The sequence below is a fragment of the Chiloscyllium punctatum genome, chromosome 9, assembly GCF_047496795.1.
Source record: "Chiloscyllium punctatum isolate Juve2018m chromosome 9, sChiPun1.3, whole genome shotgun sequence".
Taxonomy (NCBI): domain Eukaryota; kingdom Metazoa; phylum Chordata; class Chondrichthyes; order Orectolobiformes; family Hemiscylliidae; genus Chiloscyllium; species Chiloscyllium punctatum.
The window spans coordinates 5014741-5042071 of record NC_092747.1 but is presented as its reverse complement, the minus strand read 5'-3'; the positions used below and the strand labels follow the sequence as shown (position 1 = coordinate 5042071).

At 48.9% G+C, this 27331-nt stretch overlaps 1 protein-coding gene across 1 annotated transcript in view; it reads right to left on the bottom strand.

Moving 5' to 3' along the window:
- LOC140481047 (arf-GAP with Rho-GAP domain, ANK repeat and PH domain-containing protein 1-like) overlaps positions 1 to 27331 on the bottom strand; it is a 181416-nt gene that overhangs the window by 119703 nt on the left and 34382 nt on the right. Inside the window, exon 2 of the mRNA XM_072576641.1 lies at positions 17544 to 18263. Within this exon, the coding sequence (XP_072432742.1) occupies positions 17544 to 18193 (650 nt within the window). The 5' untranslated portion in view covers positions 18194 to 18263. The remainder of the gene's footprint in view (positions 1 to 17543; positions 18264 to 27331) is intronic.

Sequence of the window (27331 nt, the reverse complement as noted above, 5' to 3'; positions counted from 1 at the left end):
GTCCACCCCAGTCTAACATCATAGCTACCTGTACAACTGAAGAGTAACATCTTTACGTTTATGTTCAATTCCTCCTGCATTAAAAGACTGTTCCCTTTCCTGATTGTGTTGGGTACCTGCACAGTCACCTTCTGTGATAGTGCACCGGCCACACTCCCTACTCCTCACTCACCGATCTTCGATTCACGGCAATGTGTTACCCCCCCCCCCCCCCATACAGCAGCTTCCAAATGCCATCTGGAAACCCAGTCCGGTACAACTACAGACTCGCCTTTATCCACAGCACGTGCTACTCTGCAATAACTGGCTAAATATAACTTCTCTTTGATGAAACTCTGCTGATTTGACGTTGGGTTTTTCTAAGTGCAGTGATTAATTCTAACAGCTTCCTCATGGTAGGCATCAGAGAAACAGGCAGCTAAGTTTCCTGTTTTCTGCTCCCCCTCTTCTTGAGCAATATATTTGCTACTTTCTGCTCTCATGGACTCTCCCCTGAATCTAAGCCCCTGAGATGATGTCCATCAGGACACCTGTCAGTTCACGGATCCGACACAAAGACAGACGCTACTGGAAAAGCTCAGCGGGTCTGGCAGCACCTGTGGAGAGAAATCAGAGTTAACAGGACTTTGTACAGGACTTTGGTTAGGCCACAGTTGGAGTACTGTGTGCAGTTCTGGTCGCCTCACTTTAGGAAAGATGTGGAAGCTTTGGAGAGGGTGCAGAGAAGATTTACCAGGATGTTGCCTGGAATGGAGAGTAGGTCGTACGAGGATAGGTTGAGAGTTCTCGGCCTTTTCTCGTTGGAACGGCGAAGGATGAGGGGTGACTTGATAGAGGTTTATAAGATGATCAGAGGAATAGATAGAGTAGACAGTCAGAAACTTTTTCCCCGGGTACATCAGAGTGTTACAAGGGGACATAAATTTAAGGTGAAGGGTGGAAGGTATAGGGGAGATGTCAGGGGTGGGTTCTTTACCCAGAGAGTGGTGGGGGCATGGAATGCGCTGCCTGTGGGAGTGGTAGAGTCAGAATCATTGGCGACCTTTAAGCGGCATTTGGATAGGTACATGGATGGGTGCTTAATCTAGGTTAGAAGTTCGGCACAACATCGTGGGCCGAAGGGCCTGTTCTGTGCTGTATTGTTCTATGTTCTATGTTAACATTTCAGGTCTAGTGACCCTTCCTCAGAACAGTTCACCAGACCTCAATGTTAACTCTAATTTCTGACCACAGGTGCTGCCAGACCTGCTGAGCTTTTCCAGTAATTTCTGTTTTGTTTACAATTTCCAGCATCCACAGTAGTTTGGGCTTTTATTTATCTTACAGTTCCAGACGTTTACTTCATCCCACTTTCTATCTGATTGTGTTTTCATTAAAGGTCCTTGCCCTTTTCCACCTTCAGATTCACAGCTGAATTGTTTTAAGTAATCTCTCTAGTGAAGAGAGAAGCAAAATATTTGCTCTTTTCACCCATCATTTCCTTATTAACTCCTTATTCTCCCTCTCTACAGCACCAACACTCACATTATCTCATCTTTCACTTTTTAGACACCTGTCAAAACTCTTGCTGTTTTGATTTTACATTCCTAGCCAACTTCCTCTTGGTCTCTAATTCCTTCCTCATGGTTTACCCACTTAGTCACTCTCTCAGAAGTCATCTGATCTGCCCTTTGTGTATTTACCGTACATGAGCTTTTCTTCTAGTTAAATCTATCTTTTTTCTATTTCAAACTATTGCAATAACAAGATCACATGAAAAAATGTTATGTATTGCCTTTTTTCTTAAAGTTACAATGACAAAAGGAAGAAGATTAAAGTATATTGTACCACACGTTGTACAATTTGAAGCGACTTTTAAATAAAATAGTTTAAATCACTTTTTTAAAAAATGTTTAACACTTTCCCTAACTTCTTTATTTAACCAAGGGTTCTCCCTTAAGAATGTTTCTTTCAATGGAAATACACTTGCTCTGAAAATTCAACAAATCTCAGAGATCTACAGTACAGGAAAAGACTGTTTAAAACAAAACCCTCACTATTCTAATCCCAGCACATGGCCCAGAGGATTGTGTACCTTGGTATCACAAATTCACATCTAAATCCTGTGTCAATGTGAGGAGGGTTTCTGCCTCTCCCACCCTGACAGGCAGCCAGTTCTGGATCCCCACCACCCTCTGGGTGAACAATATTTTTCCCTCACCTCCCACTCTAAACTTCCTGGCCCTTTCCCTTCAATCCATGCCCCCTGGCCATTGATCCCTCCATCAAGGGGAAAAATTCCTTCTTGTTTTACCCCAGTGTGCTCCTCTCATCATTTTATGCTCCCCTCTCAATACCCTCTGCTGTAAAGAAAATATCTGTCAATCTCTCTCTATTTATCTCTTACCAAGGCATACTGCACAGAAACAGTCCATACCGACCATATTCCCAAACTAAACTAGGCCCACAGGCCTGTTCCTGGCCCATATCTCTACAACCCTTTCCTATTCACGGACCTGTCCAAGTGTCTTTTAAACATTATAAATGTGCCCCATCCGCTACTTCCTCTGGAAGTTTGTTCCACATACCATCTCATCTCTGTTAAAAATTTGCCCCTTATGTCCCTTTTTAACTTTCCCCCTCACCTTAAAAATATGCCCCTTTGTCTTGAAACCCCCCCCACCCTAGGGAAAAGACACCCACCTTATCCATGCCTCTCATGATTTTATAAATCTCTACAAATTCACCTCTCAACCTCAGCTCCAGTGAAAGCAAAATCCAGCTATCTTTACAACTCCAAATCTCCATAGTCGGCAACATCCTGGGAAATCTCTTCTGAACTCTCTCCAGTTTAATAATATCCTTCCTGTAACAGGGCGACTAGAACTGGACACAGTGCTCCAGAAGAGGCTTCACCACTGTCCCATACAACCTCAACACGCCATCCCAACTCCTGCACTCAAAGGTCTGAGCTCATTTCAGCTTGTACTTAATTGGTTCTGAAGCATTTTAGAATTTCCTGATGCTGTAAAAGGTGCTATATAAATGCACATTCATAGAGTCATAGAGATGTACAGCATGGAAACAACTCATCCATGCCAACCAGACATCCCAATCCTAACGCTTGGTCCATATCCCTCCAAACTCTTCCTATTCATATACCCATCCAGATGCCTCTTAAATGTTGTAATTGTACCAGTCTCCACCACATCCTCTGGCAGCTCATTCCATACACGTACCACCCTCTGTGTGAAAAAGTTGCCCCATAGATTAAGGGTGAGAGGGGCAAGATATAAAAGGGACTTATGTTCTCTAGCTCTGAACTCCCCCACCCCAGGGAAAAGACCTGTGATAGGGTTAGGGTCGGGTCCGGGTCAGGGTTAGGGTTAATGAAGGAGCTGAGTTAATCCCTAAGTGTAGAAAAAGTCCCAACTAATCACCGCTGTTGATTAATGAGCTTTTCAGTTCAGATGGTTAGCTAAGAGTGTGCTATTATGGAAAACACAGAATGAAATATCAGAAACAGAAAGTCCCTTAAAACTACCAGAGAGACACTCACAGGTAGAGAGAGAGAGAGAGAGAGAGAGAGAGAGAGAGAGAGAGAGAGAGAGAGATGAGTAAGAGAGAGGGAGACAGAGAGAGAGAGAGAGACAGACAGACACAGAGATAGAGAGACAGGGACAGAGACAGAGAAAGAGACAGAGAGAGAGAGAGAGAGACAGACAGACAGACAGAGAGAGAGAGAGAGAGAGAGAGAGTGACGAGTAAGAGAGAGGGAGTGAGAGAGAGAGAGACACGCACAAGCAAAAAGACAGACACAGAGTGAGAGAGAGAGACAGAGAGAGAGAGAGAGAGAGAGAGACACACACACACACACACGGAGAGAGAGATAGGCAGGGAAAGTACCCAACGCCCCTCGAAAGGCCGCATACAGGCGCAAGGTGAGATTGACCAAAGGAGACAGTGATGGCATGTCTGACCCCAGACCCTGACAGGTAGTGGGGTGGAACCCCCACATCACGGTCAAACCAGGCCAGGAATTCACCCTCCACACTGTCTACCCACTCCAAGGCTGCTCACCTGGAAGCGGCGGAGGGGGGGGGGGGGGTAGTGGAATAGCAGGGTCTGGTTGGGGAGGGGAAAGTTAACTCCCCACCTTGACACTGCCTCAGAAACCTTGCAAAGTCTAAGGACCTATCGGAGGGAATTGGGGTGGGGGAGGTCCATGGAGGTGGGACAGTGAGGGAGGGGGGGGTGGAAGGGAAGAGAGGAAGGAAGGGAGGAAAAAAAGGGGAGGTACGGGGGAGATAGAGGGAACTGGGTGGAAAAAGGAGAGGGAGCGTTGGGAGGAATGGGAGGGGCGTCGGAGATAGAGGGGTGGGAGGGGGGATAAGAGAGGATGGAGAGGGGGTAGGAGGGGAGTGGGAGGGGTTGGAAGGGAATGAGAGAGGATGGAGAAGGAATGGGGGGAGTGGGAAGGGATGGCATGGTGGGAGGGGGGTGGGAGGGGAGTGAGAGGGTAGTGAGTCATAGAGATGTACAGCACGGAAACAGACCCTTTGGTCCAACCCGTCCATGCTGACCAGATATCCCAACCCAATCTATTCCCACCTGCCAGCACCCAGCCCAAATCCCTCCAAACCCTTCCTATTCATATACCCATCCAGATGCCTCTTAAACGTTGCAATTGTACCAGCCTCCACCACATCCTCTGGCAGCTCATTCCATACACGTACCACCCTCTGTGTGAAAAAGTTGCCCCTTAGGTCTCTTTTTTATATCTTTCCCCTCTCACCCTAAACCTACGCCCCTCTAATTCTGGACTCCCCCACCCCAGGGAAAAGACTTTGTCTATTTATCCTATCCATGTCCCTCCTGATTTTATAAACCTCTATAGGGTCACCCCTAAGCCTCCAATGCTCCAGGGAAAACAGCCCCAGCCTGTTCAGCCTCTCCCTGTAGCTCAAATCCTCCAACCCTGGCAACATCCTTGTAAATCTTTTCTGAACCCTTTCAAGTTTCACAACATCTTTCTGATAGGAAGGAGACCAGAATTGCACACAATATTCCAACCATGTCCTATACAGCTGCATCATGACCTCCCAACTCCTGTACTCAATACTCTGACCAATAAAGGAAAGCATACCAAACGCCTTCTTCACTATCCTATCTACCTGTGACTCCACTTTCAAGGAGCTATGAACCTGCACTCCAAGGTCTCTTTGTTCAGCAACACTCCCTCGGACTTTACCATTAAGTGTATAAGTCCTGCTAAGATTTGCTTTCCCAAAATGCAGCACTTCGCATTTATCTGAATTAAACTCCATTTGCCACTTCTCAGCCCATTGGCCCATCTGGTCCAGATCCTGTTGTAATCTGAGGTAACCCTCTTTGCTGTCCACTACACCTACAATTTTGGTGTCATCTGCAAACTTACTAACTGTACCTCTTATTCTCACATCCAAATCATTTATATAAATGACAAAAAGTAGAGGGCCCAGCACCGATCCTTGTGGCACTCCACTGGTCACAGGCCTCCAGTCTGAAAAACAACCCTCCACCACCACCCTCTGTCTTCTACCTTTGAGCCAGTTCTGTATCCAAATGGCTAGTTCTCCCTGTATTCCGTGAGATCTAACCTTGCTAATCAGTCTCCCATGGGGAACCTTGTTGAACGCCTTACTGAAGTCCATATGGATCACATCTACTGCTCTGCCCTCATCAATCCTCTTTGTTACTTCCTCAAAAAACTCAATCAAGTTTGTGAGACATGATTTCCCACACACAAAGCCATGTTGACTATCCCTAATCAGTCCTTCCCTTTCCAAATACATGTACATCCTCTCCCTCAGGATTCCCTCCAACAACTTGCCCACCACTGAGGTCAGGCTCACTGGTCTGTAGTCCCCTAACTTGTCCTTACCACCCTTCTTAAACAGTGGCACCACGTTGGGAGTTGATGGAGGGAGGGTGTGGGAGGGGAGTGGAAGGGGATGCAGCGGGCAGTGGGAGGGGATGGAGTGGGTGTGATGGGCTCACCATTGTAAAAGGATCTCCACTGGAATGGGGGAGGGTGGGGGCATGCTGGTTATGGAGGGGCAGGTCATTGAGGGTCAATTACCCCCTGAAAGGGTGACTCCCCCCCCCCACCCCACCATGGGTGGGGGGGGTTTCAGTACCTGAGCATTGCACACGCTGATGCGGTGACCCAGGGTGGTCTGTGCTCCAGTGAAAGGGAAAGGGAAGGGTCTCCCGAAAAGAAACCCTCTCAAACCCTCTTGACTGTTTCGTGGAGTCCCCGTGATCCCAGAAGATGCCAATGTGTGGGGAGCTCAGCCCCAAGTATGAGGTGAGAGTGGGTGTGGCAGGAGGTGGGAGTGGGGGGGGGGGGGAGGTGGAAGGGGTGTGGGGGGGGGGGGGTGTCGGGGTGGGTGTGGAGAATCGAGCTGTGCAGGAATCAGCAAGGTGGAAAATAAGACCCCCTCCCCCCAGAGGTCACTTCCAACATTCCTCAAACACACAGGAATGTTCCTGAGAAGGAGATCGGTGAGCCAGTTCCTCGCTGAGAGATTAGACACGAACTCTACCTCACAACACTTGCAGCCAAACGATAGGTCCAACCATCACTCCCCGAGTCTCCTGGGACAAAGATCCTTCAGTCCTGCTCAACGCACCAGCTCCAAGGACACCCCAACGATTCAGCTCAAAGTCAAGGCCAGAAATGAATATCCAAACTCTGCCGTTTTGTTTGGCACAATCAGTAATTCACAGCAAATAAGAGTTACTTCCTGCTCAGCGCTTTGTGAGAGGGGAAACAAGTTAAACTGAACTTCCTGCAATAAACTCCCCAGCCCTGTCTGTGACCGGGAGCTGTGCTCCTGCATAGTCTCTCTCTCTCTCTCTCTCTCTCTCACTGAGACACAGCAGAGAGCCAGACCATCCAGGAACCACAGAGGTAAAACAAAGGTAGCACTCCTCGGTTTTTTTAAAATAAATAATTTCCTTTGACATTGAGTGAATAATGAATAGCAGCCAATCATCTTGTACAGCAGAGACTGACCTGAGGAAGAGAGCTCAGCCTCCAGACTCTCTCCTTCACCTCTCTCTCTTTGTACCCCAACATCCAGCTTTCCCCCTGTACCACACCCATTCTCTCCCCACTGCCTCCTTGGGATCTCTCTCTCTCTCTCTCTCTCCACCCCCCACCTGCATATTCCCTCTGTATTCAAGTCTGAGACAGATGGAGCTTTAAGGAATCGAGGGTTCTGGGGAAAAGGCAGGAAAGTGGGGATGATCGGATCAGCCACGATCTGAGCGAATGGGAGAGCAGACTCGATGGGCTGAACGGCCTCCTTCTGCTCTTATACGTTACAGTGTGTGCTACCAAACACAGGCAATGCGAGGGAAACTCAGCACGTCAGACAGCTCCTGAGGAGAGAGAAACGATTATTCCTTTTGAATCGGATTTGACTTCCTCAGAGAGGAATTCCACAAGTGCCTCACCCTCTGAGTGAAGAAATGTTTCCATCTCTAGGTCAGAAATAGCCTCCTCCATGTCCAGAGACTGGGACCCCTTGTCCTGGACCTGCCGCCAGTCTGTCCAATCCTGTTTGAATTTTGTATGTTTCAATCAGATTCCACCCCCACCCCCCCCCCCCCCCACCACCACCATCCTTTTAAACTCTCGTGAACACAGACCTGGTCAAACCAATCTCCCCTCGTAGGACAGTCCTACCACACCTGGTAAAAGCCTAGTGAACCTTTTCTGCACTCCCTCTGGTAAGTATACCCTTTCTTAGGGAGGGAGACCAAGACTGTGGGCAGTACTCCAGGGGTGGTCTCACCAAGGCCCTGTATAATTTCACTGTATAACATTCCGATTCTCAACTCAAATCCTGTCGCAGTTGAAAGCCAGTGTACGATTTACCTTCCTAATTGCTTGCTGTACCTGCACACGGTGACCGGTGTACAAGATCGTGCACATCCCTTTGTACATCAACATTCCCTAATCTATCATCTTCTAAGTACAGTCCTTTGTGCTCTAACCCAGTAGTTGCGTGCTTGTGTGACCTTGCGCTGTAGAAAATAGTGCAATAAAAATAGAATTGAAATGTTGGGGATGGAATCTTGTAATAGCCAGCGCATAAGTGTGAACATTCACGTTTTACAAACAGGGTTTTCATCAATTGTGTTACAGCTGTTTCACGTTGAGGAAACGCACATAATGAGCAGATGAGACTGTAAGACATTCTGTTCTCCTTCCAATTTAGACAATTGCACATTTATCCACCTTATACACATCTGTCCACTATTAACTTGTTTAGATTACCCTGAAACCTCCTTACATCCTCCTCAACACACTCTTTATCACTGTCGTCCATTCTCAAAATTACCCGTTTATCCCCACTCTCTGTTTCCTGTCTGCTAACCATTCTCAATCCATGTCAGCGTATTACCATCACTCCCCTGTGCAAAACAACCTCTCACATAGAGATTTACAGCACGGAAACAGACCCTTCGGTCCAACCCGTCCATGTCGACCAGATATCCCAACCCAATCTAGTCCCACCTGCCAGCACCCAGCCCATATCCCCCCAAACCCTTCCTATTCATATACCCATCCAAATGCCTCTTAAATGTTGCATTTGTACCAGCCTCCACCACATCCTCTGGCAGCTCATTCCATACATGTACCACCCTCTGTGTGAAAAAGTTGCCCCTTAAGTCTCTTTTATATCTTTCCCCTCTCACCCTAAACCTATGCCCTCTAGTTCTGGACTCCCCAACACTAGGAAAAAGGTTTTGGCCATTTACCCTATCCATGCCCCTCTTAATTTTATAAACCTCTATTTCCAAACACAATTTCCCCTTTGTAGGTCCATGTTGACTTTGTGTAATCATAAAGATCCCTACAGTGTAGTAACAGAGCTGAAAAATGTGTTGCTGGAAAAGCGCAGGAGGTCAGGCAGCATCCAAGGAGCAGGAAAATCGACGTTTCGGGCATGAGCCCTTCTTCAGGAATGAGGAAGGTGTGCCAAGCAGGCTAAGATAAAAGGTAGGGAGGAGGGACTTGGGGGAGGGGCGTTGGGAATGCGATAGGTGGAAGGAGGTTAAGGTGAGGATGATAGCTGGAGAGGAGGTGGGGGCGGAGAGGTCAGGAAGAAGATTGCAGGTCAAGAAGGCGGTGCTGAGTCTGAGGGTTGGGACTGAGATAAGGTGGGGGGAGGGGAAATGAGGAAACTGGAGAAATCTGCATTCATCCCTTGTGGTTGGAGCATTCCTAGGCTGAAGATGAGGCGCTCTTCCTCCAGGCATCGTGTTACCATGGTCTGGCAATGGAGGTGGCCAAGGACCTGCATGTCCTTGGCGGAGTGGGAGGGGGAGTTAAAGTGTTCAGCCACGGGGCAGTTGGGTTGGTTGGAGTGGAACGTTTCAGAGAACACCTCTGGGACACCCGGACCAACCAACCCAACCGCTCCATGGCTGAACACTTTAACTCCCCCTCCCACTCCGCCAAGGACATGCAAGTCCTTGGACTCCTCCATCGCCAGACCATGGCAACACGAGGGTTGGAGGAAGAGCACCTCATCTTCCTCCAACCACAAGGGATGAATGCAGATTTCTCCAGCTTCCTCATTTCCCCTCCCCCCACCTTTTCTCAGTCCCAACCCTCAGACTCAGCACCGCCTTCTTGACCTGCAATCTTCTTCCTGACCTCTCCGCCCCCACCCCCTCTCCAGCCTATCACCCTCACCTTAACCTCCTGCCACCTGTCGCATTCCCAACGCCCCTCCCCCAAGTCCCTTCTCCCTACCTTTTATCTTAGCCTGCTTGGCACACCTTCCTCATTCCCGAAGAAGGGTTTATGCCCGAAACGTCGATTCTCCTGTTCCTTGGATGCTGCCTGACCTGCTGCGCTTTTCCAGCAACACATTTTTCAGCTCTGATCTCCAGCATCTGCAGTCCTCACTTTCTCCTACAGTGTAGAAACAGCCTATTTGGCCTAACCAATCCACACCGACCCCAAAAGAGTATCCCACCCAGACCCATTCCCCTACCTTATTACTCTACATATCCCCCTGACTAATGCACCTAGTCGACACATCCCTGAACACAATGGGCAATTTAGCATGGCCAATTCACCCTAACCCGCACACCTTTGGACTGTGGGAGGAAACCGGAGCACCCGAAGGAAACCCACGCAGACACGGGGAGAATGTGCAAACTCCACCCAGACAATGGGTGTTTGTATTTTTTAAAACAGGCCTGTTATTGCTAACTTCATTTGCAGGCAAACCTCCTCTGAACCACCTCCAATACATTTCAGAACTTCCATTCAATAAGGAGATTAAGTGGCAGACCCCTGGATAACTGAGGTACCTGCAGACTAACGATGAGAAAGTGAGGACAGCAGATACTGGAGATCACAGCCGAGAGTGTGGTGCTGGAAAAGCACAGCAGGTCAGGCAGCATCCGAGGCTCTCATAAATACAGGCTCGAGGGACTTTGTTCTTTATTCATTTTGTGGGATGTGGGTGTCACTGGCTGGGCCCAGCATTTATTGTCTAGCCCTAGTTGCCCCTTGAGAAGGTGGGGGTGAGCTGCCTTTTTGAACTGCTGCAGTCCATGTGCTGTAGGGTAGACTCACAATGCCCTTAGGGAGGGTATCCAGGATTTTGACCTAGCGACAGTGAGGGGACACCGATATATTTCCAAGTCAGGAAGGTGAGGGGCTTGGAGGGGAACTTGCAGGGGGTGATGATCCCACCTATCTGCTGTCCTCGTCCTTCTAGATGGAAGTGATCATGGGTTTAGAAGGTGCTGTCTGAGGATCTTTGGTGAATTTCTGCAGTGCATCGTGGGAATGATATACACTGCAGCTACTGAGCATCGGTGGGGGAGGGAGTGGATGTTTGTGGATGTGGGGCCAATCAAACAGGAGCTGATTTGTCCTGGATGGTGTCGAGCTTCTTGAGTTGGAACTGTCCCCATCCAGGGCAAGTGGGGAGTATTCCATCACACTCCTGACTTGTGCCTTGTAGATGGTGACAGGCTTTGGGGAGTCAGGAGGGGAGTTACTCACCACAGGATTGCTGCTGCTGAACATTGTGCAATCGTTGGTGAACATCCCCACTTCTGACCTTATGGTAGAGGGAAGATCATTGATGAAGCAGCTGAAGATGGTTGGGCCTAGGACATTCCCTGAGGAACTCCTGCAGAGATGTCCTGGAGCTGAGATGACTGACCTCCAACAACCACAACCATCTTCCCATGTGTCAGGTATGACTCTAACCAGCGGAGAGTTTGCCCCCTGATACCTATTGATTCCAGTGTTGCCAGGGCTCCTTGATGCCACACTCGGTTGAATGTAGCCTTGATGTCAAGGGCTGTCCCCCTCTCCCCTCCCCTCTGGAATTCAGCTCTCTTGTCCATGTTTGACCCAAGGCTGGAATGAGGGCCGGAGCTGAGTGACTCTGGAGGATCCCAAACTGGGCCTCACTGAGCAGGTTATTGCTGAGCAGCTGCTGCTTGATAACACTGTTGGTGGCACCTTCCATCACTTGAGGATCGAGAGGAGACTGATGGGGCAGTAATTGGCCGGGTTGGATTTGTCCTGCTTTTTATGTACAGGACCTACCTGGGCAATTTTCCACATTGTCAGTGAGATGCCAGTGTTGTAACTCTACTGGAACAGCTTGGTTAGGGGAGCAGCAAGTTCTGGAGCACACGTCTTCAGTCCTATTGTTGGAATGTTGTCAGAGCCCATAGTCTTTACAGTATTCAGATGTCTCCAGCCATTTATTGATATAGAGTGGAGTCAATCGAATTGGCTGGAGACTGGTCTCTGTGATGCTGGGGACCACTGGGGAGGCTGAGATAGATCATCCACTCGGCATTTCTGGCTGAAGATTGCTGTGAAAGTTTCAGCCTTATCTGCTGCCCTGGTGGGCTGGGATCTTCCATCGTTGAGACTCAATGGCATGTTCCTGTTCCTGTGACAAAGCCTGGCTCTGATGCTGAGAAATAGCTCTTTAAAAGGGGCTAACACAGGTACAATGGGCCAAATGGCACTCTTCGCTGCTTTATGATCCTACCAATCAGATTACAGGTTAGAGACAAACAAAACTGCCGACGCTGGAATCCAAAGTAGACAGGCTGGAGGCTGGAAGAACACAGCAATGCCGACCTGTTCTCACTATCCCCCTGTTCCACTTCCTCAGCTGCAGACCTTTTCTCTGTCCGACTGGGTTGGGAATCAGACCAGGTCAGGTGTCCAGCCAACAGCCTTTCCCCAGGGTGGGGGATATTACAGGTTGAGAGGGTGACAGGGGAGAGGGGCCGTTCTTTACCCAGAGGGGGGTAGATGAGTGGAGCAGGCTGCCCGAGGGAATAGTGAAAGTGAGTACAATTTTGTAATTTGAGAAACATTTACAACGGACACAGTAAAAACAAGACACCGCTCCTCCAGCACCGAGGGTGCTACGTGGACAGAACAAACTACTCCATCATACTCAGGGCTGAATAAAGGGCATGAGAAATGCAGAGCACGCAAGGCAGCCAGTAATTCCTGACACATCAGGGCAATAGGCACAGTGGTGGACACATTACAGTATAATAAAAGAATGATAATTAACAAAACATTGTTCGAGAGGCAATTCCAAATCATGCAAAGAGTTTCAGTGTCTTATAACAACAAAGCAGAACATCCCAAAACACTTCACAGGAGTGTTCAACAAAGACAATCCACCCCTGGCTACATCAGGGGACGTGAGGGATAGGTGATCAAACACTCACTCAAACAGGGTGGTTTTAAGAAGGCCCTTAAAGGGGAGAGAGAGAGAGAGACAGAGAGAGAGAGAGAGAGAGAGAGAGAGAGAGAGAGAGAGAATATTCCAGAGGTTGGGGTGCAGGCAGAAGAGAATGGTGCTGCGGTTAAAAATTGGGAACATTCCCGAGGTCAGAACCGTGGGAGTGTAGTAATAAAGGAGGCTACAAGGTCCCAGAGGGATTTGGAGACGAGGGTGAGATTTGGAAATTTCAAGGCGTTGCTGGGAGCGGGAGCTGGAGCAGATCAGTGGGTATGGGGGAGGGAGGGAGAGGGAGTGACCCAGGACTCCGAGCAAACTGGGACAGTACTGTTACTGGGGTACAGTGATTAACGAGGGGCGGGGGTAACCCCCTGGGAACTGGGGGCTGTCGAGTGTGGAAGTCACAAAGAAACACATGAGGATTTCGGTCGGAGGCAAAAAGGCAAGAACTCAAAATTCCAGACTGCAACAAAACAAGGGGACCTCCCTCCTGCTCCCCCCGCCCTCCCTCTCTCCCCCCTCCCCCTCCCCCTCGCTCTCTCTCTCTCTCTCTCCTCCCCCTTCTCTCTCTCTCTCTCTCTCTCTCTCTCTCTCTCGGAACACCACAATCAGGAGTTTAGCTGCTTTTTGTTTATCCATCAGCACAATTCTCCTGCCAGTGACACCTGCTTAAGGTGGGGAGGGTAGAAGTGGGGTGAGGTAAGGGTTAGAGCTGGAGAGACACAGAGAGAGAGAGAGAGAGAGAGAGAGAGACAGAGCGAGAGAGAGAGAGAGACACAGAGACAGAGAGAAACAGACTCAGAGAGAGGGAGACACACACACACACACAAACTGCTCCGTGGTCTTTGTCTACCTTATGAAAGGTGTATCTCACCTGCCCGGGGACCACCAATCACAGCGCTGCTGTCATTCTTCACCAGTCGCTGCCCTTTTCCTGGGGATGGGAGGTTGGGGGGGGGGGTTTTAGGAAATACTTACGATCCCTATCCGACCCAATCACCAATGCAGCCTCTCCCCCAACACCCCGAAGCCTGGGGTGAGGCCGTTCCCCTGCAGGGCGATAGTAAAATGCAGCTGGATCAGCTCAGGTGCTGCCAGACAATGGGTGGGTGGAGTCCCAGCACCGACAGGTGTGCAACACGTCTTAAAAGGGGCACATCAAAACAAATCACAGCCAGGCTGGGCCCACAGCAACAACAACAACACCTCTGCATTTACAGAGTGCCCTCAGGGTGACTTGGCCGTTGAAAGCGAGGCCAGAAATTCCAACACGCAGAGACAGCTATGGCACACAACACGGCCATTTGGCCCGCCAAACCAATTCTACTCCCCGTTAGCCGAGCTTCTGCCTTCTCTCCAAATCCCAGCACGGGATTTCAACCAGTACTGTGGAAGGGTCTCACTGTCAGAGGGTCAGTGCTGAGGGAGGGCCGTACTGTCAGAGGGTCAGTACTGAGGGAGTGCCCCACTGTCAGAGGGTCAGTGCTGAGGGAGTGCCGCACTGTCAGAGGGTCAGTGCTGAGGGAGTGCCGCACTGTCGGAGGGTCAGTGCTGAGGGAGTGCCGCACTGTCGGAGGGTCAGTGCTGAGGGAGTGCCGCACTGTCGGAGGGTCAGTGCTGAGGGAGTGCCCCACTGTCAGAGGGTCAGTGCTGAGGGAGTGCCGCACTGTCAGAGTGTCAGTGCTGAGGGAGTGCCGCACTGTCAGAGTGTCAGTGCTGAGGGAGTGCCGCACTGTCAGAGTGTCAGTGCTGAGGGAGTGCCGCACTGTCGGAGGGTCAGTGCTGAGGGAGTGCCACACTGTCGGAGGGTCAGTGCTGAGGGAGAGCCGCACTGTCGCAGGGTCAGTGCTGAGGGAGAGCCGCACTGTCGCAGGGTCAGTACTGAGGGAGTGCCGCACTGTCGCAGGGTCAGTACTGAGGGAGTGCCGCACTCACAGAAATCTTTTTGAGTTCAGAGACCCTCAGGATTTCCCCATCTGCAGGTCGCTGTAATTTCCGGGAAAAATGCCACCTAACCCCAAACAGCAAGAGGCAGAGTTGTGCACAATGCACCCGAACCACTGGGTCCCGGTCAACCCACTGAGACACAGCCCCCAGCTCTGACAGCACAGCAAGATTCCACTCCTTTGGGCAGCTCAGTGTTAGTCTCCAAACGAGTACCTCACTTTGTGCCATTTCTCCCCCCGACTCGGTCAACTCTTCCCTTTCAGCGCCTCCCCTACACACTCAGACAGTATAGCACAGGTACAGGTCCTTCGGCCCTCCAAGCCTGCACCAACACATTTTGCCCTGAAACTGTCTTCACTGACTGGATCCGTATCCCTCCATTCCCTTCCTGTTCCTGTATCCGTCCAGGGGCTTCTTGAATGCTGCTTTTGTGTCTGCATCCACCCCCTCCTCAGGCAGCACGTTCCAGGCCCTCCCCACCCTTGGTGTGGAATACATGCCTAGCACCTCTCTTTTGAACTTCTACCGCCCACACCCCACACCCCAAGCCCCATCCTGTGGGGTGTCCCCTCGTAATTGATCCCTCCACCCTGAGAAATAGCCTCACCCTTTCCGCACGATCCACACCATTCACAATCTTATAAACTTTGAGTGGGTCAATCCTGCATACCAGTGAGATCAAACACAGTATATCCAACCTCCTGTCATCACTAAAATCCCCCCCCAGACCAGGCAACATCCTGGTGAACCTCCTCTGTACCCTCCCCAAAGCCCCCACATCCTTCCTGTAATGTGATGACCAGAACTGCACACAGTATACTGTACATTCCAGACCTAACCCTAATCCCTAAAAGGTTTATCCTCGGATCACTTTTACACCTTTTGCCGATTATTCTCAACCTTTGCCTGTTCCTGCCCCTCGTTAGGGCGTTCTTATGTCAAGTGCATTTGAAGCACTCATCTGCTTCAACCCCTAGTCTTCCCCTCCTCCCCACTCCAACGTTAGACAGAATCCCCAGACCAAAGTCAAAATCTCTCTCTCTTCCCAGAAGGGGCTCACAGATCAATTAAAATCCCAGTTAAAGCCCAGAAAGGAGGCCATTCAGCCCACTTTCCCATCTTGCGACCTTCCCCTTCATCACCACCATCATAGAATCCCTACAGTGTGGAAACAGGCCATTTGGCCCAACAAGCCCACACCACCCCTCCGAAGAGTAACTCATCCAAGCCCATTCCCCTACTCCAATATCCTCATTAAACCCATACTAATGCACCTAACCTACACATCCCTGAATACTACGGGCAATTTCCCATGGCCAATTCACCCTAACCTGCACATCCTTGGACTGTGGAAGGAAGCTGGAGCACCCAGAGGAAACCCACACAGACACAGGGAGAATGTGCAAACTCCACACGGACAGTCGCCCGAAGCAGGAATCGAACCTGGGTCCCTGGCGCTGAGAGGCAGCAGTGCTAACCACAGTGCCACCATCACTCCCTTTAGCCCTGGGCCCCCTCACTAACTGTTCCACTTGCTTCTCCTCCATCAACAGTGTCTAAACCACTTCCAGCCCCTTCCAGTTTGAGAGAATTGTCATCTGTGCTCACCTGGGCCTGGAATCGTTGGAGTTTAGAAGATTGAGCTTATTGAAGCAGATAAGCTTTTTAAGGGGCTTGACAGTAGATGGGGAGAGGGTGTACCTCCACATTGGAGAGTCTGGGACCAAAGGGGCATCAGCTCAGAATAAGGAGGTGACCCATTGTAGACTGAGATGAGGAGAAATTTCCTCTCGATGAGAGGGGAGTGAATCTGTGGAGTTCGTTACCACAGACACGATCGAGGCTGGGTCACTGAGGATATTCAAGGCTGAGAGAGAGAGATTGTTAATCAGTCAGGCAATCACGGGTAACGGGGAAAAAAGCAGGAAAGTACAGTCGAGGATTATCAGACTGACCATGATCTCATAGAATGGTGGAGTGATCTCGATGGGCTAAATGGCCTATTTTTGATCCTCCATCTTTTAGCTGAGGCCTATCAAGCATCTTCTACAAGTTCAACATCACCTCCTTGGTACATAGTGCTTCTAGTTTCAACACCAAGGATACCATTAGCCAATCAGATTCATCCTGACTGCTGGCAAAATCATCGATTTTCACCAATTTCCAATATCATTAAAGCAAACAAACAAATATCATATATCCCATGTACACAGGGAGGGGGAGAGAGAGAGAGAGAGAGAGAGAGAGCACACACCAAAAATAAAGAAATTGAAAGAGAGAGTGATTGAGAGCAAGAAAGATAGAGTGAGAGAGCAGGAGAAAAACAGAGAGCCCGAGCAATAGAAAGAGGGAGTGATAGAGAAAGAATAATATGGAGAGAGAGTGAGTGTTAGAGAGCGAGAGTGATACAGAATGATAGAGAAAGAGCAACAGAGAGAGAATGCGAGAGACCGCTAGAGAGAGGGAGAGCAAGAGAGAGAGAGAGAGAGCAAGAGAGAGAGAGAGAGAGAGCGAGAGAGTGAGTGAGAGAGGGAGAGTGATAGAGGGGGAGAGCGATAGAGAGGGACAGCTAGACAGTGAGAACAATAGAGAGATAGTGATAGAGGGAGAGATGAGAGAGAGAGAGAGAGAGAATGACAGGGAGAGAGTTTGCAATAGCGAGACAGAGTGAGAGAGATAGACAGGGGGTGAGGGAGGGCTCAGTGGGAGTGAGTGAAGGGAGGATGGAGTTTAAATGAATGAGTGATAATGGAGTGCCTCGTGAGTGCTGCCCACTCACCCTCCATAATCCTTCCTTGAGGGACTTACCTGGAGTCGAGGGCTGGGGCTGGATTGAGGAGCGGGGGCCGCGTGAGAAGCGGCGGCAGGAGTGCGTTGTTCAGTCCAGGCCCGAGCCCATCCTGTTGCGGCAGAAGCACAGCAAGATCCCGCCGAGGCGTCTCACTCAGCGGCACCTGGGGAGGGGGTGAGCTGGGGGGTTTCAGGGGGGTCTTGGGGGAGCTGCGGGGACGGGGCACAGGCACCACTCTCTCAGGGGGACGGCCTGGAGTCTGTCTGGGAGGAATGGGGGGCAGGGCCTTGTCCAATGGGGGCTGAGAGGCCGGGACTGGTCGCCGATCACCAGGGTAGACATTCCTCTTCTTGGGGATTGGCTTCTGTGGCGGCACCACAGGGAGGTCAGGGGTCAGGGCCGCCTGGTACGGGAGGTCAGGGGTCAGGGCCTCCTGGTATGGGGGGTCAGGGGTCAGAGTGCCCAGGCGAGTCTTGTTCAGAGCAGTCAGAATCCTCTTGCGGTGACCAGGAAGGAAGATTCCAATTCGGAAGAGATCGTCATTGCTAAGAGCCCAGCAGTCAGACACCTGCCGATACCGATTATCCATAAACTGTTTCGTGTACTGCTCCAGGTGGATAACGCGGAGCCAGTCCCCAATTTTCATCTCCCCTTCCTCAAACAACATGGCTCCCAAATGAGGCTCAGTCCATGGTCACTGCAGCCCAGGCCTTCACCATCGAGTCTCTCGGACACTCCTGCGGTGAAGGAGAAACGCAAACACAATGACCATTGCATTCCAACACACTGTGCCAGGCCATTCGGCCCACTGCACCCATAAAAGAGCTACCCAGTAACACCCCCTTCCTGCTCCTCCCACCGTAACCTTGCACGTTTCTTCCCTGGAACCATCCGGCTCATTCCCCACTGCAAGGCACGATTGAGCCCCGCTTTCACTGTCCTCTTGGGGAAGGTGCTGGTGGCGAAGGGGGTCAAATCACAAACCCCAGATTCAAGTGATCAAAGGACACAGGTTCAAATCCAACCGTGGCCAAAAATCAGTAAAACCTTAAACAGACAGCTAACCTCACCATGACCACGTAATGATTGCCGATTATCAGGAAAAACTCATCTGGTTCACTAATGCCCTTCAGGGAAGGAAATCTGCCTTCCTGACTCGGTCTGGCCTACACGTGACTCCAGACCCACAGCGATGGAGTCGAGTCTGAACTGGCCTTCCTGAAAGAACTGAGTTCAAAAAGCTATAAAAGCTGGCTGAGCCGGGAACATCCAGGAACAAATCAGAAAAGCCTTTACCTTCCAAAAGTAGAGATTGCTGGAGAAGCTCAGCAGGTCTGGCAGCATTTGTGGAGAGAAAGCAGAGTTAACATTTTGGGTCCAGGGACCTGTCCTTAGAACATCCCATAAAACTCTGTTTAAAAAATATTTCTCCTCTCCCTCTCTGGTTGTTATTTTTTGTGGGTGTCACATGTTGCCCCGTGAACAGTGATTGGCTTGGGCCATTTCAGGGAGCACCCCATTGCAGTGGGTCTGGACTCACTTGCAGGCCATGCCTCGTGAGGATGGCAGATTCCCTCCCCGGATGACATTTGGGAAGTAGATGGGTTTTTCCGACAATCAATGGCAGTTTCACGGGAACCATCACCACAACCAGCTACAAGGTGACACCAAAATTGGAGGTGTAGTGGACAGCGAAGAGGGTTACCTCAGATTACAACAGAATCTTGACCAGATGGGCCAATGGGCTGAGGAGTGGCAGATGGAGTTTAATTCAGATAAATGAGAGGTGCCGCATTTTGGGAAAGCAAATCTTAGCAGGACTTATACACTTAATGGTGAGGTCCTAGGGAGTGTTGCTGAACAAAGAGACCTTGGAGTGCAGGTTCATAGCTCCTTGAAAGCAGAGTCGCAGGTAGATAGGATAGTGAAGAAGGCGTTTGGTATGCTTTCCTTTATTGGTCAGAGTATTGAGTACAGGGGACAGTGAGGCCTGCAGATGCTGGAGATCAGGGTTGAGAGTGTGATGCTGGAAAAGCACAGCAGGTCAGGCAGCATCCTGATAAAGGGCCCTGGCCCAAAACATCGATCTTCCTGCTCCTCAGATGTTGCCTGACCTGCTGTGCTTTTCCAGTAACATACTCCCAACTATTCAGTACAGGAGGTCATGTTGCAGCTGTACAGGACATTGGTTCGGCCACTGTTGGAAAACTGCGTGCAGTTCTGGTCTCCTTCCTATGTTGTGAAACTTGAAAGGGTTCAGAAAAGATTTACAATAATGTTGCCAGGGTTGGAGGATCTGAGCTATAGGGAGAGGTTGAACAGGCTGGCGCTGTTTTCCCTGGAGCGTCGGAGGCTGAAGACCTTATAGAGGTTTACAAAATTATGAGGGGCATGGATAGGGTAAATAGGCAAGGTCTTTTCCCTGGGGTGGGGGAGTCCAGAACTAGAGGGCATAGGTTTAGGGTGAGAGGGGAAAGATATAAAAGAGACCTAAGGGGCAACTTTTTCACACAGAGGGTGGTACGTGTATGGAATGAGCTGCCAGAGGAAGTGGTGGAGGCTGGTACAATTGCAACATTTAAGAGGCATTTGGATGGGTATATGAATAGGAAGGGTTTGGAGGGATATGGGCTGGGTGCTGGCAAGTGGGACTAGATTGGGTTGGGATATCTGGTCAGCATGGACAGGTTGGACCAAAGGGTCTGTTTCCGTGCTGTACATCTCTATGACTCTATAATTTTGATCTCACCAGTAATAAACTGGTCCCTGGACAATACAAACAGATCCAGCCCTCCCCCCGGGGGAAGGCAATGGAACAAATGTGTTTCACTGGAAGTGAAATAAACATTTGGGATGGGGCTGGAATGATGTGGGGGTGGTCAGGAAGGCCCCTGTGGAAGATCAATGCTGACTGAAACATGCTGGGACAGCAGAGGTCATGCTGGGCTGAATGGCCTGAGGGTGTGGGCATTGCTCTGAGAGGGGTGTTATCTCGCAACTATCTTTAGAAACAAGAGGAACTTGGGCTAACCACAAGTTATTTTTGTTCAAACCCATTAAAGATCTAAACAGATATGTCAATCTGTGCACATGCCAGATGCTCAGTCAGTCAGCACCAGTCTGTGCAGCTCTCTTCCTCTCTGTCACAATTCTCCCTCCTCACACATATACAGGCGCCACAGCAATGCAGTGTGGGACTGGGGTGGTGCTAAATCAATCGCTGAATCCCATCCGAAAAACCAACCACCCCCTGTCAGACACTGCACAGCCCTATGGGAGGGTTAGGGAGGGAGAGAGAGATAGAGGCAGAGTCTGAGAAAGAGTCAGTGAGAAAGAGAGAGTGTGTGTCACAGAGAGAGAGGGTGTGTCTGTGTGTGAGAGTGACAGAGGGAGAGAGAGAGTGTGAGAGAGAGTGAGAGAAAGGGTGCATGTGTATGAGTATATGTGTGACAGAAAGTGTGTATGTATGAGATCGAGAGAGGATGTGTGTGTGAGAGAGTGTGAGGTAGAGAGAGAGAGAGAGAGAGAGGATGTGTGTGTGTGTGTGTGTGTGTGAGAGAGAGGAGAGCGTATGTTTGTGAGAGTGTGTGTGAGAGAGATGAAAGAGAGGATGTGTGTGTGAGAGAGAGAGTGACATAGAGAGAGAGGATGTGTAAGAGAGACTATGTGTGTGTGAGAGAGGGGGACAGAGGGTGTGTAAGAGAGCGTGTGTGTGAGTGATAGAGAGAGGTGTGTGAGAGAGTGAGACAGAATGAGAGAGAGAGTTTGAGAGAGAGATTCTGTGTGTGTGAAAGAGAGGGAGTGTGTGTGTGTGAAAGAGAGGGAGTGTGTGTGAGAGAGTGAGAGAAAGGGTGTGTATGTGTGAGAGAGAGACGGAGTGTGTGAGAGAGAGGGTGTGTGTGTGAGAGCGTGTGTGTGAGAGAAAGTGTCTGTGTGTGAGAGTGTGTGTCAGAGAGAGGTGTATCAGAGAGAGAGAGAGTATGTATGAGACAGAGTGTGTGAGAGAGAGTGTAAGAGTCTAAGTGAGAGTGAGAGACTGAGAGAGGGATAGAGGCAGAGTAAGTGAGTGAGAGTGAAAGAGAGAGTGAAAGAGAGTTTGTGTGAGAGAGGGAGAAAAATAAGAGGAGGGAAGGAGGGAGTGAGAGAGAGTAAGTAGGTAGGTGTGAGAAGGAGAGAGAGGAGAGAGGGAGGTGAGAAGAGACAGAGAGAGAGAGACAGACAGACAGACAGACAAAGAGAGAGAGGGAGAGGGAGAGAGAGCTTGGTGTTGGAGGATGTTGCTATCCAAGGTTTTGGGAACCTGGAACAATTATGCCATGATATCCCAGAGTGGCTGTTCACTGGGCATAAATAGCACAATGTGGATGGGGTTAAGGGGGTAGAGACAACCATTTGGAGAGTGAGGCAGAAACTGGAGTGGAGCCACAGAGAGAACAGAAACACCAGAAGAGAAACCAGACAGGTGTAGACACAGAAATTCGGGAGTCGAGTTTGTGGACTAGTCTTTAAATCAGGTCTCATCAAGATGACAGTCTGCTATATCTCTAAATACTGTGTACTGTCGGACACAGGTTTAATCTTTCGTGTGGACTGTTCAGTAAAAACCCAAGATGGAAGTCCATTTGACACCTTCTCCTCAGCCAGTCCAACTCATAAACTGAGGTTAGACAACCACGGGACTAAAAAAAGGCACAGTTGACATTCTTACCAAAACTAGTCAGAGTCTCAGATCGGACTCTGCTTGCCCCATGGGCCCGGTAACATCATCAAAGCAGCTGATGCTCAAGAATACCTCAATATCAACCCTTCCGATTCCATGTATGAGGTGGCCTTTCTGTACTGGACCATTCTGTGAATTATTGACTTTGCTACACAAGGAAGGACTCACGGGGTAAATGTTCCAGATAGAAATCGACAGATTTCTCAATGATAAACACATTGAAATACTGCAGGAAACTGCATTGAGATAGCAGATTGACAGGGATTCTGTAGAATGGACCAGCAGCGTTGAGGGACTGAATAGCCACCTGCTGCTCCTATTTCTTTATGTTCCTCTGCAGCTGGATGATTTAGAATCCCTACAGTGTGGAAACAGGCCATTTGGCCCATCAAGTCCACACTAACCCTACAAAGAGCAGCCCACATAGACTCACCCCTTTCCCACATTGCCCATGGCCAGCCCACCTAGCCTGCACATCCCTGGACACTATGGGACAATTTCCCATGGCCAATTCACCCTAACCTGCACATCCCTGGACACTGTGGGACAATTTAGCATGGCCCATTCCACCCTAACCTGCACATCCCTGGACTGTGGGAGGAAACTGGAGCACCCAGAGGAAACCCACACAGACACAGGGAGAATGTGCAAACTCACCCGAGTGTGAAATCGAACCTGGGTCCCTAGCATTGTGAGGCAGCAGTGCTAACCACTGAGCCACCGTGCTGCCTGGTTCTCATTTGAAGAATCCATCTCAGATGCATTGGACCCTCATGTTTTCTCACATTCTTCATTTCCCTCATCAAACTCTCAGTGAGTGAGTCAGAGAGGAGCTCAGAGTGAGGAGAGACAGAGAGGGATGGGGAAATTGCCAGGTTGATTGGCCAAGTGAGTTACAGAGAGACTGTGGGCCATTTACTCACCATCCCATGATAGTTTCACACACACTTCCTGTGCGATTCAAGAGTTTCTGCACAAACTATGAATCGAGGCAGAGAGAGAGAGAGAGAGAAAGAAAGCAGCTGAGAGGGGAGATTATTTTTAAATATTCAGCACGTTAAACTAGCTGATGCAAGTGGTTTGCAAATGAAGTGACACATGACGTTTTAAATTAGAAACTTGAATCCAAAATAAAACATGTGAAAGTGCCCCATTAAAACCACACCAATGGAAGTAAAAGAGTAGTACATGTATCACATTCATCGTACAATGCCGAGGGAGGGCCACACTGTCAGAGGGTCAGTGCTGAGGGGGTACCGCACTGTCGGCGGGTCAGTGCTGAGGGAGTGCCGCACTGTCAGAGGGTCAGTGCTGAGGGGGTACCGCACTATTGGAGGGTCTAAAACTAAGGAGAAAATAAATTTTGAGGGTAAACGTGCAAGCAATATCAAAATGAACAGCAAGAGCTTCTTTAAGCACATAAAAAGGAAGAGAGATGCCAATCATAGACTCTGCAAAGAACGAGGCTGGAAAAAATGGCAGAAATGTTGAACAGATATTTTATGTCAATCTTCAGAGTAGAAGACAGTGAAGCATCCTAAAATTATTAAATATTCAAGGGGCAAAAGGAGGAGAGGAAATAAATATTCCAATCAACATGTGCCAGGGAAACGAATGAAACTAAAGACCAGTATGTTCCCTGGATGTTTTGGGATGCTTCCATGGGTATTAAAGGAAATAGCTCCGGAGATAGTGGATGGATTAAAACAATTTTTAAGGAATCGAGGAAAAGTCCCAGAGGCTTCGAAAATGACCAATGTAACACCTTTAATGTGAAAGAAAATGAGACAAGTCCAGTTAGCTTCTCGTCTGCTATTGGGAAAACGTTTGAGTCCATCATTCGGGATGTTGATAGCAGAGCGTGTAGATATACATAATCTGATCAGTCAGAATCAGTGCAGCTTCATGAAGGGGAAATCATGCCTGAGAAATTTACAAGAACTCTTTGACAAGATAAAAATCAGAGTAGAGAAAGTGGGACAGTGGATTTAATCTATGGGATGATCCGGAAAGCATTCAATAAAACACTGTACATACGTCACTGATTAATAGCCGATGTGTTGAAGTCATATATTAGAAGGATAGAGGACTGGTTAACCAATATAAGACAGAGAGTTGGGTTAAGGGCAGCATTTTAGGATGGCAATCTGTAACTTGTTATGTGTGCCACAGTGCTGGGGCCACCATTATTGACAATATATATCAAGGACTTGGATGATGGAGGGAAATGTACCAAGTTTGTGATAAATAGGTGGAAAGGTGAGAGCAGGGATGACAGAGTCTATCGAGGGATAGAGAAAGATATAAGAAGTTGGCAAAAATCTGGCAGATGGAACATAATGTGGGGAGGTGTGATGTTCTGCAATCCGGCAGGAGAGTTAGAGAAGCTAAACATTTATTCGAATGGAGAAAGTGAGAGCAAAGAGTTCTTGATCACAGAAAACACAAGCAACCCAAGGCAGGAGGGTAGAATCTGCTGAGACATTGCAAGAATCCAGGCAAATTTTGAAGAAAATGAATTATTATTTTGTATCTGTTTTTGCAGTCTCTCATGAGTGTTGATGTGATGCAGAGAGATGGCACAGCTGATTAAGATGCACAGCTTGGTTACTCTTTATCTGATTGCATACAAACTGGTCAGGTTTACAAAAAAACACAGAATAACAATTCTTGCAGAACATTTCAACGATGAAGCTGATGGGTCTCCATTATTGCAGGGAGCAAAGAAACATCTGGGGATGAATTGGAATTGGAAATGCAAATATCAGCCATGATTGTATCATTGAGTCATAGAGACGTACAGCACGGAAACAGACCCTTCGGTCCAACCCGTCCATGCCGACCAGATATCCCAACCCAATCTAGTCCCATCTGCCAGCACCTGGTCCATATCCCTCCAAACCCTTCCTATTCATATACCCATCCAAATGCCTCTTAAATGTTGCAATTGTACCAGCCTCCACCACATCCTCTGGCAGCTCATTCCATACACGTACCACCCTCTGTGTGAAAAAGTTGCCTCTTAGGTCTCTTTTATATCTATCCCCTCTCACCCTAAACCTATGCCCTCTAGTTCTGGACCCCCTGACCCCGGGGAAAAGACTTTGTCTATTTATCCTATCCACACCCTTCATAATTTTGTAGACCTCTATAAGGTCACCCCTCAGCCTCCGATGCTCCAGGAGAAACAGCTCCAGCCTGTTCAGCCTCTCCCTGTAGCTCAGATCCTCCAACCCTGGCAACATCCTTGTAAATCTTTTCTGAACCCTTTCAAGTTTCACAACATCTTTCCGATAGGAAGGAGACCAGAATTGTACACAATATTCCAACAGTGGCCTAACCAATGTCCTGTACAGCCACAACATGACCTCCCAACTCCTGTACTCAATACTCTGACCAATAAGGGAAAGCATACCAAACACCTTCTTCACTATCCTATCTACCTGCGACTCCACTTTCAAGGAGCTATGAACCTGTACTCCAAGGTCTCTTTGTTCAGCAACACTCCCTAGGCCCTTACCATTAAGTGTATAAGTCCTGCTAAGACTTGCTTTGGGTCAATGGGCTGAATGGCCTCCAACCAATTTCTTTGTGCACACTACGGTTATAACCAGCTCATTTTGAATGACTTTGCAGTCTGCAAGTTTCTGCAATTATCAGCCTGTCTAATTCTCCTCATTTGTAAGGTTTTGAAGATGATGCCTAGAATCATAGCATTTTTCAGTACAGAAGGAAGCCATTCAGCCCATAGTGTGTGTACCAGCTCCTGAAAGAGCCACCCTGCTCATCCCATCCTCTGGCCCTATCTCGGTAACCCACGAACTTCAGCCCTTTCCAATATATATCCAACTCTCCTCTGAACCATCCTATGGAACCTAACCCCATCACTCTCCCAGGCAGCACATTCCAAATCCAAACAACTCCCCTCATCTCACTCTCAGCTCTCAGAGTCATAGAGATGTATAGCATGGAAACAGGCCATTCGGTCTAACTCGTCCATGCTGACCAGATATCCTAACCTAATCTAGTCCCATTTGCCAGCGCTTGGCCCATACCCCTCTAAACCCTTCTTGTTGATATACCCATCCAGATGCCTTTTAAGTGTTGTAATTGTACCTACTTACACCACTTCCTCTTGCTGACAATCTGGAATTTGTCACCCCTAGATACTGACACATTAACTAGAGGAAACAGAATATCCTCCTTTACCCTGTCAAAATTGTTTATAATTTTAAACACCTCAATAAGGTCACCTCTTAATCTTCTCTGCTCCAAGGGGAATAAGCCCAATCTCTCTAATCTTTCCTGGTGTCAAAAATCCTCCATTCCCAGTATCATTCTAGCAAATCCCCTTTGCCCTGCCCCTATCCTTCTTTAAATAAGGTGCCCAGATCTCATTTGGAACACCTCATTCAGACATGTATGGTTCGGGATTTTATGGTTTGTTTTGTTTTTAAGTGTTTGACTTCCTCATCACCAGGGCGACTTGTGAATGACTCTGTGCTGTACACATGTAATCATCTCAACCTCTGCTCTTGATAACAGAATTGGCTTCACTCCTGAGTCTATGGGAGGGTGTGATATCTTCACCATGTCTCTCTAACATCAGGGCTGCCTGCGTTATTGTACCAGGCACCTCCTCAGAGCCCAGGGCCCAGACACTCGCTCTCTTTCAACATTGAGAGTGCACAAAGCCACAGAGTTTTCAAAATGTCTTTCACAGGACGCGGACATCGCTGGCTGGGTCGGCATTTATTGCCTGACCCTAGGTGCCCCTTGAGGAGGTGGGGGGTGAGCTGCCTTCTTGAACCACCGCAGTCCGTGTGCTGTGGGTAGACCCACAATGTCCATAGGGAGGGAATTCCAGAATTGTGTCCCAGTGACAGTGAAGGAACAGCAATATATTTCTAAATCAGGAATGAGAGTGGAGGGGAACTTGCAGGGGGCGGGTCCAATTTTGTTTGCGAATTATGTAAATGATTTGGATGAGAATGCAGGAAGCATGGTTAGTAAGCTTTCAGATTGATCTGAAACTGGTGGTAAAGTGGACAACCAAGAAGGTTATTTAAGGTTACAAACAGATCT